The sequence below is a fragment of the Branchiostoma lanceolatum genome, chromosome 11, assembly GCF_035083965.1.
Source record: "Branchiostoma lanceolatum isolate klBraLanc5 chromosome 11, klBraLanc5.hap2, whole genome shotgun sequence".
NCBI classification, from domain to species: domain Eukaryota; kingdom Metazoa; phylum Chordata; class Leptocardii; order Amphioxiformes; family Branchiostomatidae; genus Branchiostoma; species Branchiostoma lanceolatum.
The window spans coordinates 3,921,334-3,940,968 of record NC_089732.1 but is presented as its reverse complement, the minus strand read 5'-3'; the positions used below and the strand labels follow the sequence as shown (position 1 = coordinate 3,940,968).

Below are 19,635 nucleotides of genomic sequence, written 5' to 3'. Positions count from 1 at the left end.
TGATATAAACGATAGAATGTGGAAGAAAAGGAGTTTGCCGTAAGATTATTTTCTGCAAGTCACGTCCTAATGTCATCACTATGCAAATGAGACAGTCGGCGGTAATATGCAGTGTGTTATCAAGACTATGGTAAGTTTTTCTCCAGTTTTTCCCGTTTTTCTACTTCTTTCACCACCAAAGTCGACTCACGTGTTGCTGAGGCATACGTCTATCGGCCACACTCGCATCGAAGCGTTTATTTGACAGGGTTCGAGAGAAATCTCGCCGAACAAACTCGCCTATGGGCGATCGGAACTGCACCGTCATGTGGAGGGAGATCCGTCAAAAATGTCGAAATTTCGACGTTCCGATGAGATCCAGTATCACAATGTCAACATCACCGAGTTTCGGACGATTTGTGAACTCAAGTGTTCAGAAAGCCAGGCTTGATCCTGCGGCTTTCTGAAGTTATAGTGCTGTTTGTGGTGACCTCGCAGTGTAAGTTATGGCCTGGTTATAGTACTTGGCAAGATGTCAAAAGTTGCTGCAAGTGTAACATGATCCGACAGAAGTGATAGTGATCGTGTTGTAGATCTGATACGTTTGTTTACTTCTTACATTTGGTAAACAAAGTAGCAAGAATTGTTAACAATGATGCTAAAAATAACCAAGCCTATCAGTATCAAGTCCACGGCTCTTTCAAAATCCAAGTTTCAGAAAAAAGGTCAAAAAGCTTATAAGACACCCCCAAGAAACATTAGACAGGTGTGTCTGAGTTTTGGACATCGTTTACATGTGTACTATACAGTTTATAGATGTGCAAATTTAGGTTAGATGTGGCAGGTTGTTCAGTGTGAATGATATAACCAGCTGACACCGCGCTGCGTGCCTGCGAAGCTGGTGTGTTATGCCCAAGGGTGGTTATACTGGCTATGTGGATTAAGAAGTCAAAGGCACAATATCTGAAACTTAATGTTACAAATGTAATTTGTATTTTTTTAGAATAGAAGATATGTTTCAACTTTCAGTTAGCTGCTTGTCACATTCTGGTTCCAATTTCTACCATGTTGGCCTTTGCAGTTTCTTGATGATGAAAACATGTTGAGAACATGTATGAGTTAGATCCATATCTAACGTTATATTGGTACGTTTCCAAAAGAAGGTAATACAGGTGGGAGATGTACATGTAAACTTGATTTTGCCCCCTAGAAAGGACATCTCACTCTTTTATGTCAGGATAAACGGAAAACGATGTACAACATTACTTGTGCAAGTTGCTGTGAATCAAATGTCCTTCGTGAGCCCTTTAGAATAAAAGAACATTTTTCTTAATGTTAGTTGTTACAAGATGAGAAAATATGTCATTGCTGTCAGTAATTTGTTCTATTAGAGAATGACTATAGATGTACATTACTGTGTTTGATGTACAAATGTCGTTAAAATGTTAATGATTTAACACAAGCAGGTGGTAACATTTTATGGTTGGCAACAGGATAAACAGTTTATTGTACACCGCATGTACTATCTCCCTCTCTTTTGTTTGCATAGCCAAGGTGTCCCCAAGAATTCATTAGCTAAGCACACAGGGTCACCCTTACTCTTCTCCATAACTGTGTTGGCTTCTTTAATTTTTGTTTACTCATAATGACAAGGCATGACTTGACAGACAATAAAATGTAGTCATGCAACTTGCAAATGGATATTATTACTCATGATTAGGATGTCACCTACATGTACAGTACAAGCTTGCCCTAATCCATTCTCATAACATTCCTGCAGTGTAGTGGAGGTCATGTAAGGTGAGCATTATTGACTTCCTCTAATCATATTGAGTGATGCCCAATCCTCTGTGGGGACTGTAGTCCAGCTCTAAATTGACAGGAGAAAATCCTTTTATTTATAGCAGAGTCAGAATGTAGGAACTGGTTTTGGGGACATCAAGGGCCTTGTGCTTGTCACATTTGTGGTGCAATATGCTGGCCGCCGTACAACATCAGAGCTGCTGTGTTGTGATGGAAGCAAATCCTTGTACAATGTATTGTAAAAAGAATCCTTCATTCCTTGTAAAAAGAAGCCTTGTGGGCAGTCAACTTGGTGTCATTTCCTTACTGAAATTGAAAAGCTTTGGTAAAGTAAAAAATGAGCTCATTGCAATGATTGTGTAAAAAAAGGGAATTGTATTATTAATGTATTAATCGCCCAATTGTATATGTACATGTATGCAAGGACAGCTTGATGCCTACTAATATTGATGAGTCATTTTTAATGTAATTAGGACTTGTGAATTGGATTATTTTGAACTCCCCTATGCATTAGACAAATCCCACGGCCCCGCCCACCTGTGTCAAAATGTAGAGATGTAATACAAAAATGTAAAAACCCAAAAATTTAGCCACTCCCATATACCAAGGACATGTCCTACATGATGTAGCTCATACTATAGATTGAGCTCGTAATTTTGAGGGAGAGCTTGGATCGTTAAACATGATTTCATCCTACACCCTGCCAAGCTACATGTAGGTGCCAGAAGTGTCAAGTCATACATGATGGGTACAAGTCAGGGTGTGATTCACCGCAACCCAACTTGCATGAAACAACAGGAATGTGTTTCCTCCTCCTTACCTTGGAAACCATATTATTAACTTCCTAGCTAGCAAATTCAGAACAGGGTTCAGTATCAGTACTTCTCCTGTCAAGTTAGCCTGTCTAAATCACACTTCTACTAGTTCTAGCAGCCTTTCCACTGGTCAGGTCAATCATTCCCAGACAGTCAGAGAAGTAACACAGGTGATGTGGAGGTATGTACATTTGATGATGGCAGCTTCTTCGCTCTCGAAGATTACTGGGAAGGTTGTCCTCCTCTGCATGCTCTTCTGTGGCTGTGTAGCCCAATCCTGGATCCGCATACTCTGCTGCAGGCCGGGCATGTGAAGCCCTGTGTAGGTGCAGACTGGGCAGCAGCAGCTTTCCTGTGGCTTCTCTGTATGTACATTACAACATTACAACATGAACTATATCACATTTCAGTAAATTACATTTAATGATTACTTCCAGGGTTGCGTACTTGAGCTACCTGGGTGAAAATTTATGTTGTCCCTGCAATATATGATTATGACAATGTATGCTGTTGTAATTGACAAGATGTGTTTTTTTTATTGCAGTCATCAAATATCTCCGGAAAGAAACAAAATCTGTTAGAAATCATGATATTCGAGATCTTTAGTCAGACTCAGAAATGCGGAGCTCGTATTATTAAGCAACTTGCATTCCGTAACTGATCGCTCAAGGAGGCTGTGTATAACCTTTATTTGCTAAATGCCAGCTGTTACCGCAGCAGGTATGACTAGGAATGTGCTTCACTGGAAACATCAATCAAAATCAATCAATACGAGGCAGGAACAATTTGTGTGCCCTGTGCAGGGTTGTTTCACACACTATTGATTGATTTTGACTGTGACCTTCCACAAGTTGGACTCACGGTGTAATGTTTACTTTTGTACATACTACTGTACATATATAATGTCCACTGGCATAATTCTGTCAGGTTCCCTACAACTGCAACATTGACAAAACTGAATTTAAACTGAATTAAAGAGATCTACTAATTGAACAAGGCATCATCGGCAAACCCCAAGGTATGCACAAATAAGATTTCTAGGCGTTCAAAACATTCTTGAGAAGGCATCAATAACACTGTTTTATAAATGTGGCGGTCTTAGCTATAGCCTTGTTTAATAGGGTAACTGATAGAAGTATGAGAATTTATATTACATGTCTAGTAAGTTATTTTTGGACCAATTGGTACATTGTACTTTAAAGCTGTCTTCAGCAATTGGGTGTTATGTCAAAAGTGCAAAAACAATCCCAGTCCAAAGTCCTTGCTTCCGCACATTTCATTATGATATGGATAGGTTGCAAACTAAGATTTATTTGTTAAGACCTTGTTTTGTCTTGGACACCTGTAAAGTATGTTTCAAGTACAAGTTCAAGTAAACAGCTGAGAAGTTTTCAGTGAAGTTGAGCGGACATGCAAGACTCTAGATGGTTCTGTAGGTTAGCAAACTGACCTTTATCGAGTTAGTTAGTGTATGGTTTAATGATTAAACAATTCTCAAATGGTAAGTACTGTGATCTCTGCTATGAGTTCAGTTGGGTAAATACAATTGCAAGGTATGCCAGTCCTAATTCAATGAGCTTGAGCTATTGCATACCTGGGAACGCCCTCACCCCACCCACATATATGTATATAGTAAAAGTCTGCATTGTTACTGTTGTAGTAGGGCACGAACAATGACTTGCATTTCGGATACGGTAATTGCAGATTGTAGATACAAACTTAGATGCTATAACCTTTTTCTCTCATTGTGGTATGACAAACCATTTTAGGTTGAGCTGCCTATAGCTATATAATAAATTCTACTACTTAAAGTTCTTCTCCACACTCCTAGTCCTAGGCTGTTGGGTAAGGTCACCCCCGTGGTGTCATGTTAAAGGCACCCATCTAGCATTTTATTAGGCTTGAAAACTGGAAGTAATCTAGTTGCTGTAATCTTTATGAAAATGACAATTAATGCCACTGTTTACCACATTTGCGTGCAGATTTCTTATCAAAAGTCAGCCTTGTCACAAAATTTTAGAGTAGGAGGCTAATATCCAAAAGTAACAGGCAGGCCCTGTAGTGGCCCTATGCCAGCAAAGAAGTCGCTCGCGGGGGTGGGTACGGTCTCCCCCTCCCGTCTGGGGGGCCTCCCCCTAAAAAATTGTAAGTTGAGACCCCCTAAATATGGTTTTTGGTATATTCTGGGTAACTTTTATGTGCATTTTAAAACTTAACTTTTGTAACTAAAATTTAGTTGTGCTTTTTATTAAAATTCTACACAAAAGTAGCCGGCATAAAATTGAAAGTAGGCGGTGAAAATAGCCGCCTGCCGCCTTGTTTTGACAAGGCTGAAAGTACTCAAAATCGACATCATATCTTTGCTCCTTTAATGTCGATATGTAATGGTATAGTTTTAATGAAACGTACTATGTGTAGGAATGACTAGAAATTTGAGGTTTTTTTAATTCAAGCTTCAAGCCTCATAAAATGCTCTGGATGCCTTTAACCTGTTCTATATCTACAATGTATAACACCGACATTCAAGAACAATGACTCTTTTGTTTGGCCATTCTGGCTGTAAAATGCCCCGTCAATCGTTTATAAGTTGTCTGACATTACGTTGGTGTATGTTGCAGTCACATGACATACACTACGAGTGATTGAACAACTAAATATCTTGCTTTCAAATCAACTAGTGCTCTTGTGTACATGTAGATGTGCTTTGGATTAACCAAATTGTACCCAAATGTGTCATTTTGTGTCTAATATATTATCAACTGAAATAATTGAATCTCACCGTCATATACTGTGGATACATTCGCCCCATACTCGAGTATGCCGCCCCTTGTTGGAGTTCAGCACTCACACAAAATCAGTCCGCCGCTTTGGAGCGAGTACAGAAACGAGCTTGCAAAATGATCCTCGGATGCCAGTATACCTCATACTCTGAGACCTTAAAGCGACTTGATCTCCCGTGCCTAGCAAGCCGGAGACAGGACTTATGTACTGAATTCGCTATTAAAGTGGAGAAGTCCGCACGCTTCTGCTCTTGGATGCCCCCTACCCGCGGCCAACAGCACGGCAGGAACCTGCGCAACTCTGCCCGGTACCAGCAACCCTCTGGATCAAAGCGCTACAGGACGAGCGCCATTCCTGTCATTGTTGAACTGCTCAATGAACTCTAAACAAACATGACTCTATGTATATGTATAATCTGTATTCATGATATTGCCACGGTTTAGATGTCAATGATTCTAGACCATCTAGTGACTGTATCTTTTGGGCTGTAATTTTGTTGCGTCCATTTCGATGCCCATGAGGCCACTGTGATACTACATATGTGAAGCGCTGTTTTAAAATCGATTTTTAATCAAGTATTATCGTTGAGAGTTTTATAATGCAATCACAATGTCATGGTATGTCACCAAAGGCGATTGCGATGTGTGAACATGTTTCTTTTACCGACCGTGTAAACATCCTCGTAATTCAGCCTCCCCAGGGGCTGCCAGGAGGATTGTAATCTTGTTGTTCGTTTCTGAATAAAAACCAGTCTACTACTACTACTACTACTACTAATTGAAATAATCTTGGAAGCAGGCCTGGGATGGTAGTCAAGTATTGGACTGTTCCATTTTGTCAAGAGGTTGTAGCCTTCAACTTAACAACAGGTAGCTGTATATAAAATAGAAAAGCATGTTCCAAACGATACTTACTAAACATAGAACTATTTAAAAGTAGAGATGACTTTTGACATGATGAATTTATTGTACCCAGAGCTCCTGTGACCCATTGTTTGTGCCGTCCTGTATGTCTATTTCGGACCTTTTGTCTAGATCTGAGTGAACTTTGTACTCAGTAATAGCCCATTGGGCCATTCAGCAGATGACTGTGCAGTTTCTGAGATGAGGGTTTAGACAGCTTTGCAGGCATGAAGGTGGTTATTCTATAGTGGGAGCATCGCCAAACTGTCATTGTTCCCCGTTTAAACCATTTGAATGTACGGACGCATGCATGTGCTCAGGCCCTTCTAGGAAACTCAGGTTTGAGAGACTTTTCGATGATTTTGATGTCTGAAATGTGAATTTTTGTAGCTCAACTTAACTCTTCAAAACTGTGCATTTTTTATATTAGCTGATTAGAATTGTAAATGCAACACCTCAATGGGAACTCAGGTTCGGGAGACTTTGCAATGATTTTGCTATCTGAAATTGCATATTTATAGCTTAAGAAGTTAAGTGTTCAAAACTGTGCATTTTTAGCTGGTTGCATGTTTTTCCAATGTTGCATGGCTAAATAACAAAGTAATGTAAGATTATGAAAATCTGCTATAGTTAAAAAGCTTTTGCTCTGACTTTTGATAAGTTGGAATTTCTGCATTAAATTTTCTTTTTATAGTTGTCTGCATTCTAAAAGTGCATGGCGGCAAAGATGAAATGAGCTATATATGTGCAATGCATTTGCAACTTATTACCTGCCAAAATAGCATGCAGTATTTTCCAGCAGAATGCATTTTCTCTATAGGTTCTGTTTATATTAAGCCTTTATGATATTTGAACTGAATCTTGAGGTGTTCCAAGTCTGCACTGTCAAAATTAGGATAAAAGCGCAATGACCCCTGACCCAAAGAATGAGTAAGCATTTATGTTCCCAAGTCCGTGACTTATAGCTCCATTTTCCTTATTTGGAGTGTTTAGTTTATTTGATCATTGCTGTCAAGACTGTGACGATATATGGGATAGTGACTCTAGCCTAGGAAGAATAATGTTACAATTATAGGTGAAATACATCCAATTATTATGAATTAACAAACTGAAGTCACTACTAGTATGAGTATGAATCCGTTTGATTTCTACTTGTTTCAGAAAACTGTCACAAATTGCGATAGGATATTTTTGGTTAGTTTCAGAATATCAAGGCATAGTTATTATTTTCAGGCACTTAGTAAGTACTAGTAGTACAGACATTCCACGGTTCCACCATAACACATAAGCGTGGGTGTGCATGTATTACTATTAAGATATATTTCTTATCTTTGTGAAGCACCTGTGCTTTAAGGCAGTATAGAATTACATATGATGAATGCTAGCCTGTGTCTATGCATCGATATTATTTTGTTACACTGCAATGTATCAAGGAAACGTGCTACCTCATGTAATTGTATCGTATTGAGGTTGAACTGTACCCCTCACACCCATTGGCTATATTACGAGAGTGCACTTGTACAATCAATGGGGCATAGGGCGAATACAATTAACGTTACCTCAAATAACCTCAGTACAACAGTTACTCAACAATGAATCAACTGTAGGTTTTTTTATGGACAGGCGGCTGATGTAATTTAGCATTACCTCAGCTGACCTCAGAGCAACAGTTACTGTGGGTTTTTTAAGGACATGCATGGCTAATCTGAGGAGATTCTTTAAATTTGATGTGTGGCTGTCTTCAAACACAAACCAATGGCTTATTTCGTAGATTATCATAGTAGATATGGCTTAGTTCTGTATTAAGGACCATAAATCCTTACTAGTACCTTTACCGGCCAGCAGCATTTTATCTGTAGTATACAGCTTAACCACAATAAATGTATGCATTTGACAGGTTAGCTGAAATTTGAAGCCCAATCTTGTACTTACAAGAACAGAAATGGCATTACATTTAGCATTCAACAATTTACATGTCACTGTACATGTACCATTTTAGAGTACTGTAACTGTGCTATATTCCTCACTACATTTCCTGGGATATTCTCTAAAGTTTGCCTTGAACTTTGAAGAGAGGCTGAAGTATGCAATGACTTGCACATTTAAAATTTGTATCGGCATTTCGTCCCATTTTACGATTTGACTTGACGCCAGTTGTCTGGATCTAAGTCGGTATCTAATTACCGCCCTTAGGCGTAACACACCAGCTTCACAGGCACGTGGTGCAGCAGCAGCTGGTTGTACATATATTGCACTGAACGACCTGTCACTCCTAACTTCTACACATCTAGCTGCAAGTGTTCGTTAACCTTAAAGCTATCCAGCGAAGATGCCCCTACTGTTCTTGTTGATAACAAATTCCACTCTACAATAGCGCCAAGAGAATATTAAATTTTGAACACATCAATCCTCTGGCCATGGTACAGTACTTGAAACCATGACTATTTCTTGTTCTTTTTTGAGCTGTTACAATTAGATGCTGTAAATGCATTTAAGTTCGCGTGGTTTTTATTTCGCGTTAAGGAGAAAACAGAATGTTTGCGGTGGTTTTAAGTTTGCGGCAGTGCTATAGTCACAATACTGCTACAGTATTGGACAAAAATGTTTGTGGTGGTTTTAAGAAAATCGAGATCATAAAACTACCGCGAACATTTCTGCATTTACAGTACTTTCTTATATATAATACTAATAGTTATACGTTTCTGTCCCACTGCAGGTACGGATGCCGCTATCGTTGATCTGCTGTTGCCATAGATACTGCTGTTGCTAAGCGATGGCAGAAGATGAGCCCATGGACCCTACGGGGCCCAACTTCGAGGTGGAGTGTCCCCGTAAGAATGGGTCGACATGTCGGACGTTCACGGACAATGGTCACGCGGAGGAGGCGCTCGAGGTCATGAACATGCTCCGCGAACACCATCAGCTCTGCGACGTGACCCTCAAGGTCACCTACCAGGACAAGCTGGACACGTTCTATGCGCACAAGGTCGTCCTGGCGGCCGCCAGCCCGTACTTCAAGGCCATGTTCACGGGAGGGTTAAAGGAGTGTAAGATGCAGGAGATACCAATCGAAGGGGTGCACCCCTGTGTCATGAACAGGCTGATCGAGTTCGCTTACACCTCGCGGATCACCCTAAAGGACATGACCGTGCTCCACGTGATGACTGCGGCCGTTATGTTCCAAATGACTAGAGTAGCGAAGCTCTGTTGCGAGTTCCTCGAGGACCAGTTGGACCCCGGTAACGCCATCGGGATCGCCAACTTCGCCCAAGAGCTTGGCTGCAAGAAACTCGAGGAAAAAGCCAGGGAGTTCATTTACACAAACTTCTGCGAAGTCTGCGAGAGTGAGGAATTTATGATGCTGTCCGCTTGCCAACTTCTAAACCTGATTAACAGAGACGAACTGAACGTACGCTGCGAGTCCGAGGTCTACATGGCCGCCATGCGGTGGGTTACGTACGACTTGGACGAGAGAAAGCAGTGTATATACCCGCTGCTCGAAGCCGTACGTTGTCACAAACTCAACCCAGAGTTCATCAAGAAGAGTCTATCGGCCTGTCCCATAGCTACTAAAAACCCAGAGTGTAACGAATACTTGTGTAAGATCCTACAGGACTTGACGCTACACAAGCCCATGTGTCTGAAAGTCAAGCAAAGGACTCCCCTGGCCCCGCACGTGATTTTCATCGCTGGGGGTTACCTGAGACAATCGCTGGCGACGATGGAAGCGTACAACCCCGAGAAGAACACGTGGACGAAGCTTGCCGACCTGCCCATGCCGAGAAGCGGACTAGCAGCTGCTGTAGTGCACGGATTCTTCTATGTTATAGGTAAGATGAGTTATTGTGATTGTAAAATGAATATCTTAATATACTCTTCAACTTTTTATATGCTAGTAGAGGTATGTATTTAAGTTTTAACCCTAAATTTCATGTAGATTTCCCAGAGTTTAAATGACTAAGTTATTTACTAAGCTTATCAATATTATACCTAAAGCTCCCTCATACAGATCACAACCTGAAATGATGAATTCATCCCCTTACTAAAATTTTGTCAAAGCTAGGGTCGATCCTAGGGATCAAACTCCTGTCCATTGATTCACAGAATTTATCTGTATCAGTTTGCATGAATTTGAATAATTATATGTGTTTGTGAAAAAAAATCTTAAGGCTAATGCAAAAAACATGTATTCTTCACTTTTGTCCCATTTGCACCTCCAAATGGCACAGGAGGACGTAACAACTCTCCCGATGGTAACATGGACTCCAACTCATTGGAAGGCTACAACCCGTACACGAACAGCTGGCAGTCCTACACTCCCATGTCCATCCCGCGGAACCGGGTCGGGGTCGGCGTCATCGATGATTATATCTACGCCGTGGGGGGGTCACAGGGCTGCATGCACCACAACACCGTCGAAAAGTGAGTATGGAAATATTTCTCTTTTTACTGCTTTTTATTTCCTTGCCTTGTGGAGAAGAATTTAATGGTTATTCAAAGACACAAACACTTAACATTGTATTTCAATGTTGGTTACAGTACTAGTTGTGCTTAAATTGAATACATATTTATCAAGAATTTCAAGCAAAGTAAAAGCCTTTATTCATTCATCGGGTATGTATTTAGACCGGTGACAGTGAGTTAATCACGCCAGCACTGCCAAAAGGGGCTGTTATTTCCAGTTATTTCCATCTGTAGCACCCTTCCCAAGTTGCTAGTATATGTAGGTGGTTTCCATAGGTGGCTGTCCGTAAAGGCGCCAGTGTTTTTTTGCATTATCTGTTAACAGTAGCAATATGTAACAATAGCGCTAAAGCGAAGTTGATTCACCAAGAACTTAAGCATTTACAGTACGTACTTTAGAACATGCTTTGTGTTCGTAAGCAGGTGGGCTATGCAAACAGCAGGTTTCAGGCCACATTGTGTTATTCTAGTAGACGTTTTTGCTGTCTCACTGTTGCGCGTAGCCTGTTGTACATACAAACCTTTTCAAGGTCTCGGGACGGAGTGCTGACTAATTGTTGTTTCAGTTTCTATCCCTCGGACCAGTCTAGTGTTTGGAAAAAAAATTGGAAGCCCTCAGGAAATGATTATTTATTGTTCCCTTATCTGCCAGACCCTCTTTGCAGATATCAAATGATGAAAGTCTTCCAAAGAATGCTAAATTGTCATTCTATGTAGATCTTAGCCTAGTGCAATTGCTACATGTCGAATGCATACAGGCCGCTTGCCATAAAGCATACTTTGCCAAAGTCCTCCCAATCCCACTAAGTACAACTAATACTAATAGTAGCTTGTGCCAAGTTTTGAGCTATGACACATTTTTTGCAAGTCACTGCAGGACGACGAAAAAACCTGTCGGTTCAAATCGTTGTGTATTTTGCTACATGTTTTAGGTAAAGTGAGTTGTTTTTGCATGGGGACTTTACTCAATGTGATGCACAAACACCTCCATTACAAAAAGAACTTATAGTTACTACTACATAAGAAAAAAGATATAAAAGATACGATTTTGCGCATGTTGGAGCTTCCTTTTTTTTGTATAGTGAGTTGTTTTTGCATGGTGACTTTACTCCATGTGATGATGCAGTTGCACAAACAGCTCATTTACTCTGCAAAGCAAGTTGCAAATTTCAAAATGGACATATACATGTATTAGCTAAAACAGAAGATACTATTTTGCGCATGGGGACGTTCTGAACCTGTACCTGTTATACATGTAAGCAGCTGTCTCTTGGACTAGCAGAGCAGTCCCGTACATAAAGTCAATATTGACTAGTAGTAGTCCAACTACAAGTTACATATTGCGTAAGGATTACTGACTGACTTTGGACATCGCATACCAAGGTAAACCGTACTTCAGCTTTTTGTGTGCTCAAGGTGTGGCTCGGAACTTTTGGCTGGCAGCTATTTCATTGTGTTCGCAGAATAGCACCAATGTGAGCAGCTGCAGTTGCAGATATGTACATATTGCCAACGTATTGGGGGTTCATAGCCCTCTGAAGGACGGTACTGGTTAAAGGGATTTGAACCCTCAAACCTGTGATATAGAAGCAGCATGAGACTTAATTAGGATATCTGTATTGTCACAGTTAAAGTTTACTACCAGTCTCCCTAGATTCCCATAGACACAACATGATATATTTATGTAAATCCACAACACTAACAGGAGTTGGAAACCATATACACAACATGTAGCTAACATAGACATTACATGCTACATATGAATATTAGAATAAAACTGGTGCTAGCATTGTTTCGGTATGCTCGACACGAAACTAGAATTTACCACGTTAAGTGTGGTACAATAAACATGGGTGAATGTACATGACATGGTGCCACACCTTGGGTACACATAACTGAGTAGGCGTTAAGCTAGAAGAGCAAACAAAGTTAACATCTTTAAGGTCATTCAACTTTAACCTAATCTATATATATGTCTCATATGTATGTCTTATGTTAATTTTATTTTTTTAGTGTACTCTTCCTTGCATAGTACTGTTGAAATTATACTTGAGTATGAATATATAATTAGCAAAAGATGTTTTCAACACAAAGGAACAAAATAAAAAGACGGAAGCTGGAAGTTTCAATATATCAAGTTTCTAAAGGAAAAAAAAACTAGCTGCATCAATCATCCTCCCCCCAAAAAAATAAAGTCATTTTCACCCCCCGGAACCCTTTGTGGTCTGCTCCAAAGAGAGTAGAATGACCTGTACCTGCGACATACCATTACCCATGTAGGGGTGTTGCAACGTTAACTGTGTACAACCTGTTATACGGCAGGTGACTAAGCATTTTTACACAAATGTCTGGCCGCTGTAAACATTGTTCTACAGGTATTTCACGGGTAAATAACACTGAAGACATCAACATATCAATTCAGATACTCATGTATATACAGGTTACATGCATGTGTCTTCAGACTCAGAAAAAAGATACTATCTGAAACTTTTGATTCTTTCGAGAATTCATCCAGTTGCTTGATCTATTTGTGCTACACAAATAATACTGCAGTGTTAAAGTGACAGATGATTGATGAGGTTGGCCTTCCAGCTGGTATTCTATGCCTGATGATGCAACGTTACAAGGGCACACCAGGTCCTATAAATGCCTTGAGACCTGAATTTTGGCAGCTTGGAAAATGATGGAGTGTCCTGGGGAAAAATTAGGCATTATGAGGTCCCAGCCAACCATGTGATTTTATAATACTGTCGCCATTCTGTTGTCATACTGCTTGGGAGCTAGCTAGGAATTAGACACTCCATGATGTTTAATGTTGAAAGAAAACAGGGGTTAAGTTTGAATACATGTACTTATTCATCCTTGGAATCATAGGTTTTTAACACATGTAGATCAAAACAAGGATGTAATTTTTGTCTCAGAGTTACGGACAAACCTTATCTTTGACAGTTTGAAAGTGACTCAACAATTCTGATCACCAGAAAGCAAGCAATTAGATGACATGCCCAAAGGTGAATGAGTGGATACATTTGTAAGTAAACGTGAATGAATGTAAGTATCTACACGGTCTAAAAGTATCCTTTACCCTGATTGTTGCAGGTATGATGCTAACCAGGACAAGTGGACAACAGTTGCTCCCATGAAGACAAGACGTATTGGTGTGGGTGTGGCTGTGCTGAACAGGTCAGTGTTTGAATCAAATTTGCAAAGCCGTCTACATTATCGGTTAACCACATTTTTTTTACAGCAATTATTTTGTAAATACGCACTAGTCAGGTTTTCCAGACTGAAATTTGCCAGTGAGGCATTTGAATAGTTGTTCCAAGACACTTATCAACTTTTTGAGAGAGAGAGTAACATGATAAAAAGGAATATTGGAGGCAAGGACTATATGATATTCATAAATCATCAGGAGACGTTGACTTGACTTTTCTGGAAAACTCACAAGTTTTTCCCCAGTTGCACAACATATAGATATTACATAAAGGACATTACAATAAATTTGTCTTATTTTTGCCAACCCCACAGACTACTGTACGCAGTTGGAGGGTTTGACGGGACGACCCGCCTGAGGTCGATGGAGTGTTACCACCCGGAGAACAACGAGTGGCAGTTTGTGACCTCCATGAACGTGCCCAGGAGTGGAGCAGGTAAAGCAAACTGATAGGGACTCCATTACTGAAGAAGACCTTTATTGTAAATTCGTGCCCCGAGGGGCTAAATACAGGTCGTTTAACATAAACCTAACTAACATGTATCTGTATCTGTATCTATATAGCCGGTATAACCGCCATTAGGCGTAACACACCAGCTAAGTGACATACACAGTGAAATAAATACAGTACATACACGTAGTTAAACATAACGTTACGTGGTAGACGAAAGTGATAAGCTAAGCTAATCCAGTAGAGTCAACTTCTTCTCGCTTCTTTGTACATGTGTAGATGTATGAACAGATTATGTTTCTTGTACAAGAGTTGTCTAGACGTAACAAAAATATGAATTTATCCGTTGTGTTTAAATATTCAAAGTATGGGAACTTCTCATTTATACGTTTGAAAAGAACATTTCTTTCTATATCTGTTACTGTAATGTAAATCCATTTGATATTGCGGTTGGTAATTTAAGCGGTTGGGGGAAAAGGGAGAAGTTCACTGCATTTAATTTTAACTGTGGGAACAAACATTACTGTCTCAAATATTAGTGATCAAATATTTGTGTTAGTGAAATTTAGCGGTTGACTAGTGACCGTTAAATTAGCTAAAATTAAGTTACAGTTAACAAATCAAGAATTACATTATTACCTTTGGCAGAAGGCTATATTTTTGTTGCATTCAATGCATTCGTTGCACTCCTACATTGTATCTTGCCATTCTGCCAGCTTTTTTTAAAACGTTTTTTATGTCGTTCCCCTCCCATTCCAGGTGTGGTAGCCCAGGACCATCACATCTATGCCATCGGTGGTTATGACGGCATGAGCCAGCTGAACTCAGTAGAGAAGTACGACATCAATGCCAACACCTGGGAGTTCGTGTCCTCCATGAAGAAACAGAGAAGCGCCCTGTCTGTCACCTCGTTTGGGGGCAAGATTTACGCACTAGGTTTGTGTTGGTTTGTTTGTCTGCTGTTGATAGTATATTTTTTAATTTTTTTGCAGTAAAAAGGACTGAAAACGGAAATAAGAAGGAATTGAAGAAGGGCAAAAAAAAAGAAAAGAAGAAATTCTGTTAGAAAGGCATGCTACATATGATATTAGAAGGAAAGAAAATGAAATCAAATTCTAACCTCTTTACATCCCAACACATTAACTTCATTCTTTTCTCTACTCAGTATCATATGAAAAATGTAGTAAGTTTTAAGGAAATTACACATCAAGATATTTATTTTTTGGATATTGTCCAATGTGGATAAAGAGTGGAATTGTACTTAACAAAATTAGCTAACCATATTTTATATCTTTATTGCACATGTACATTTGTTCATGTTTGCCTGAGAAATAACTTTTTTTTTGTATCTTTTCCCCCCCAGGAGGCTATGACGGGACTGATTTCCTGGAGTCTGTGGAGGTCTACGATCCTCAGACCAACGAGTGGACGATCTGTGCCAGCATGAGTAGCGGACGGAGTGGTTCAGGCGCTGCGGTCGGCATCGAGCCGTGCACAAGAGGCCCCTCATGACCTTTGCTCTTTGACCCGACATCCTGTGGGTCAGAGTTCAACTAGGGGTCAGTTACATCTGTGTTATTGATAGTGTGTATCATTTATCAGGGAGCCTGTTGTGATTTTTTGGCGACGCCTCAGGGGCGAGCCTTACAGTATAGTATTGTTCTTAATTTGTGAAACAGAAGAACAAAAGCTTGCTGCTTGAGAGAACTTTATGTTATTAATAATTGCTCTTTCCAATGCAACTTATATTAATTGTTAAATGCAACTTTGAGTATCAAATTTATCAGGTATAGTTACAACATCAAGAAAAGTAACCAAGATTAAAACTAATGGTACGAAACGTTTCAAATGTATCAACTTAAGGTTGGCCAGTGAAAAAGTGAAAACGGTCTCAGATATCTGCTAAATGCTTTACCTAGAACTGAAATGATATTAAACAATGCAAGCCAATGGTTCCCAGTGTAGTATAAAACACGTCATCACCAAAAGTGCAGACAGAGAAGCATTCGTTTGTTTATTTTATGGATATTCTAATTGAACTAGTCAACTATTTCTTTTAACTTTTGTTACAAAACCTAACTTTCCTCCAAGCCCTGTAAGCTCTTAAACAGACTGATCCAGACGGCCCTTTTTGGTACAATAATAGTGCTTACAGCATCTGACATTGACCCTCAGCCTGCTAATGTAGCCAGGTTGTACCTAATTGGTACTGGCCATGGGGTTAGGCAGCAGGGAGAAGGTTAAGTTGATGTCTGTGAAATTGGTAACAAATATCTGCACGTAAACACATACGAGTACATAGCAAAAAGTGCCATATAGAATGCATGTTTCCAAGCAAAGGCAGATGTTGGCCAGTGATGTCTTGTATGCTAGTATTGCTACCGTGATTGGAATGTGTCGTCTTGTGCATGAGGCAACTCTACCAGACTATTAGGTAGCAGGGTCTCCTCTGGATGTTCTACACTCAGAAAACAAAGAAATTAGATGCCCTCCTTTTGCAGGGGACACCCAGAAGACACCCTGTTTCCCTGGTAATTACATACACATGTACATGTACACTGGACACTGGGACAGCATGAAAATTTATTGACATGCTATAAATTGTTAATCCATAGAGCTCATTGGGGAAGTCTGCCCCCCACCCCCCTAAAAGCACACTTTTGGATGCCCTGTATAGGATTAAATCCTAGCTAAAAGCCTGAACTCTACATACATGTTGTATTAACCAAAGTACACATATTTTATGGATGACATCCCTTTTGAGAACCCAAAGCTAATGCCAGATTGGAAGCAAAAAGCGTGTTTTGCAATAAGAATTTTGATGACATTGACATGAGTAAATTCTCAACTGTCCTATTGTAAGTTAGACATTTTCCCAAGTTTTAAGAAAGTCTGTTATTAACTTCTCTTTATGGAAGCAAGTATTGGCAAGAATTGAAAATAGCAATATTTGGTTATGCATTTTAAAGGGGGAGGGGGGAGGAAAAGCCAACATGTTGTACCGAAATGTCAACCATAAGATCAGCTTGGTGAAACCTTGACAGTGCCACACATGTACACTGTTACAGTAGTGTTTAGAGTTGTCGCTTGAAATGTAAGCTAGGTGTAGCGTCAGTGGCGTATGGGGCACACTACTGTAGTATGTTGTGTGTTTGTGTGTGAATTGCTTAACTGCCAATTTTGGGGTTTTCCAAAGAAACTGGAGTGTGTAATCTCACGATGTCAATTCAAAGTGGCATTCTGCAAGTATAGAATGAATGCACCAATAACTCCTATATATAGCAGGGCTTTTATATTATATGTGTATCATACAAAAAAGAGATATTTGAATTTCAACCAAAGTTGAGTATTGTTATTACTGTACAGCTCAGTTGTAATTATTTTCCATGTTGACAAATGTTTTGGCTAAGTTTACTAATGATATTGTACACTTTTTATGGTTCCTTTTAAAATCTATTTATTTTTCCTCAATTCAGGTTGATATATACTGTTGATTACAATGTTTACTTCCATAATGTTAAAAAAGTCAAACTATCATAATTCCGCTAGGTACTCTAAGACTTTAAAAAAATGTTATCAATGTCTGCACAAGAATGTCTTGAACACTTGTATATCTGAAGTGTACATACCTTGAGGACTACCCTCTACTAGGTTCCACAGGTCGCTGGAAAGGGTAGAAATTGGCCAAATAGACGGATAACATGCCAGAGGAGTAGGTTGCAAACTGTACTCCCCAGCTAAGTAAGTTGTCTTGTATGTTAGCTGTCTATTTGGTCAATTTCAACTATTTTTCCAGTGACCTGTGGAGCCTGGTACTCCATACTCAAGGACTACTAATACTGTTTTTGCAATTCGGTGGTCGCTGGGTACCCAGCGGATTTATGAGAGTTTACGTCAAATATGCCATAGCTGATAAGAAGTACAACATTGGGAACAGTTTTTATGAAATACTATATTGATAATCAGCATATCAATCCTAACATGCAGGTGACTGCTGCATTGACTACCGTTATACATTCTTGTATCAAATGTTGATATAAACTGGAGGCAAAGTTCTTTCAACACAACTCAACTTTACAGCCAATAACTTGCCAAATGTTGGTAGGTAGATAAATTCAAGTTGTGTTTAAAGGACTTTACCCCAAAATGACTTACATTGTACAAACCTGAAGGAAAAGTTTTTTTTTATTCATGGTAGTATGAAGTATACACATGTCAACAGTTAGTGTTCCAAAAGTTGGACGTGTCCTGTAAAATCAAGGTAGCAAAGAGAAATGCAAGCCGTTACTTTTGAATGCTCTGCAGCAGGGTTGAACAAAACGAGTCTTTGTTGAACATTTTCTACTTTATTTTGTTACAACATTTTGTCACATCTACATACTCATAGATGTTGTAGCAAATGTACTTATACTGCCATGACTTCTGTAATTTATTGATGACCTTATTTTTTGTAACTGTACGATCAATTTGAAACTGCAATGTGTTAATATCATAAACACATTTTAAAAACTCTTCATAGATTGTCCAACCCTCTAAATGTACATGTAGCAACTTTGAGACATATTTTCTTTATCATACTTATGATGGTTTTAGACATACTCTGTCTGAAGTTGTTTACAAATGATAAGTGTTTTCTTGTCATATTTTATTACCAAGATCGCAAACCTTGAAAACCTGATTAGCTAACCACTGGTTAGCAAGTTAAAAGATTGAACCAGCAGTTACTACAATGGATGGCACTTAGGCTACGAAATGACATCTTAATTTTGGGATTTTACCAAGCACCAATATGTTGTAGATGTAATGTTTTAGAAGTGAGTATGATGAACTGATCCACTCCTCTGTCCTGAGTCTTCCACTCCAACTGAACATTACTTATGTCAGGATAAAATATACACCCACAACAGTCTCACTTGTCTTCTCATTTTTTACCTCAGTGAAGGAGGTTTGCCTCCTACGGGGGTATTGTGGTTTAATGTGTGTGTGTGTTTGCAGCCATAATTTAAAATCCCTTTCATGCATTTGTATGTACTTTGGTATGTCTTTGGCTAGTGTGGGCGAGATGACATACCTTTACAACACCCCCATCTTGAAAGTGTGGTCTCCAAGCAGAGGTTAGGCTTCGGCTTGCCACACTCCCTTCGTTTTATACTGCCTAGTGTTAAAGTTAAAGATAAGAACTACCTTGACATAAATAAAAACAGGTTTTAAAGAAATTGTATTCGT

At 39.5% G+C, this 19,635-nt stretch overlaps 1 protein-coding gene across 2 annotated transcripts; it reads left to right on the top strand.

Annotated features, from left to right (window-relative positions):
* Positions 1 to 21: 21 nt before the first annotated feature.
* On the top strand, positions 22 to 19,318 carry LOC136445445 (kelch-like ECH-associated protein 1). Of its 2 annotated transcripts, none has more exons than XM_066443471.1 (7): positions 22 to 130; positions 8,997 to 10,110; positions 10,510 to 10,702; positions 13,844 to 13,927; positions 14,273 to 14,394; positions 15,169 to 15,345; positions 15,773 to 19,318. In XM_066443471.1, the coding sequence occupies exons 2-7, from the start codon at positions 9,054 to 9,056 to the stop codon at positions 15,919 to 15,921; spliced, it is 1,782 nt and encodes a 593-aa protein (XP_066299568.1). In that variant the 5' UTR covers positions 22 to 130; positions 8,997 to 9,053; the 3' UTR covers positions 15,922 to 19,318. The 2 variants fall into 2 exon arrangements, with proteins under 2 accessions (XP_066299568.1, XP_066299569.1); XM_066443472.1 differs by lacking the exon at positions 22 to 130 and adding an exon at positions 6,507 to 6,619.
* The last annotated feature ends 317 nt before the right edge of the window (positions 19,319 to 19,635 follow it).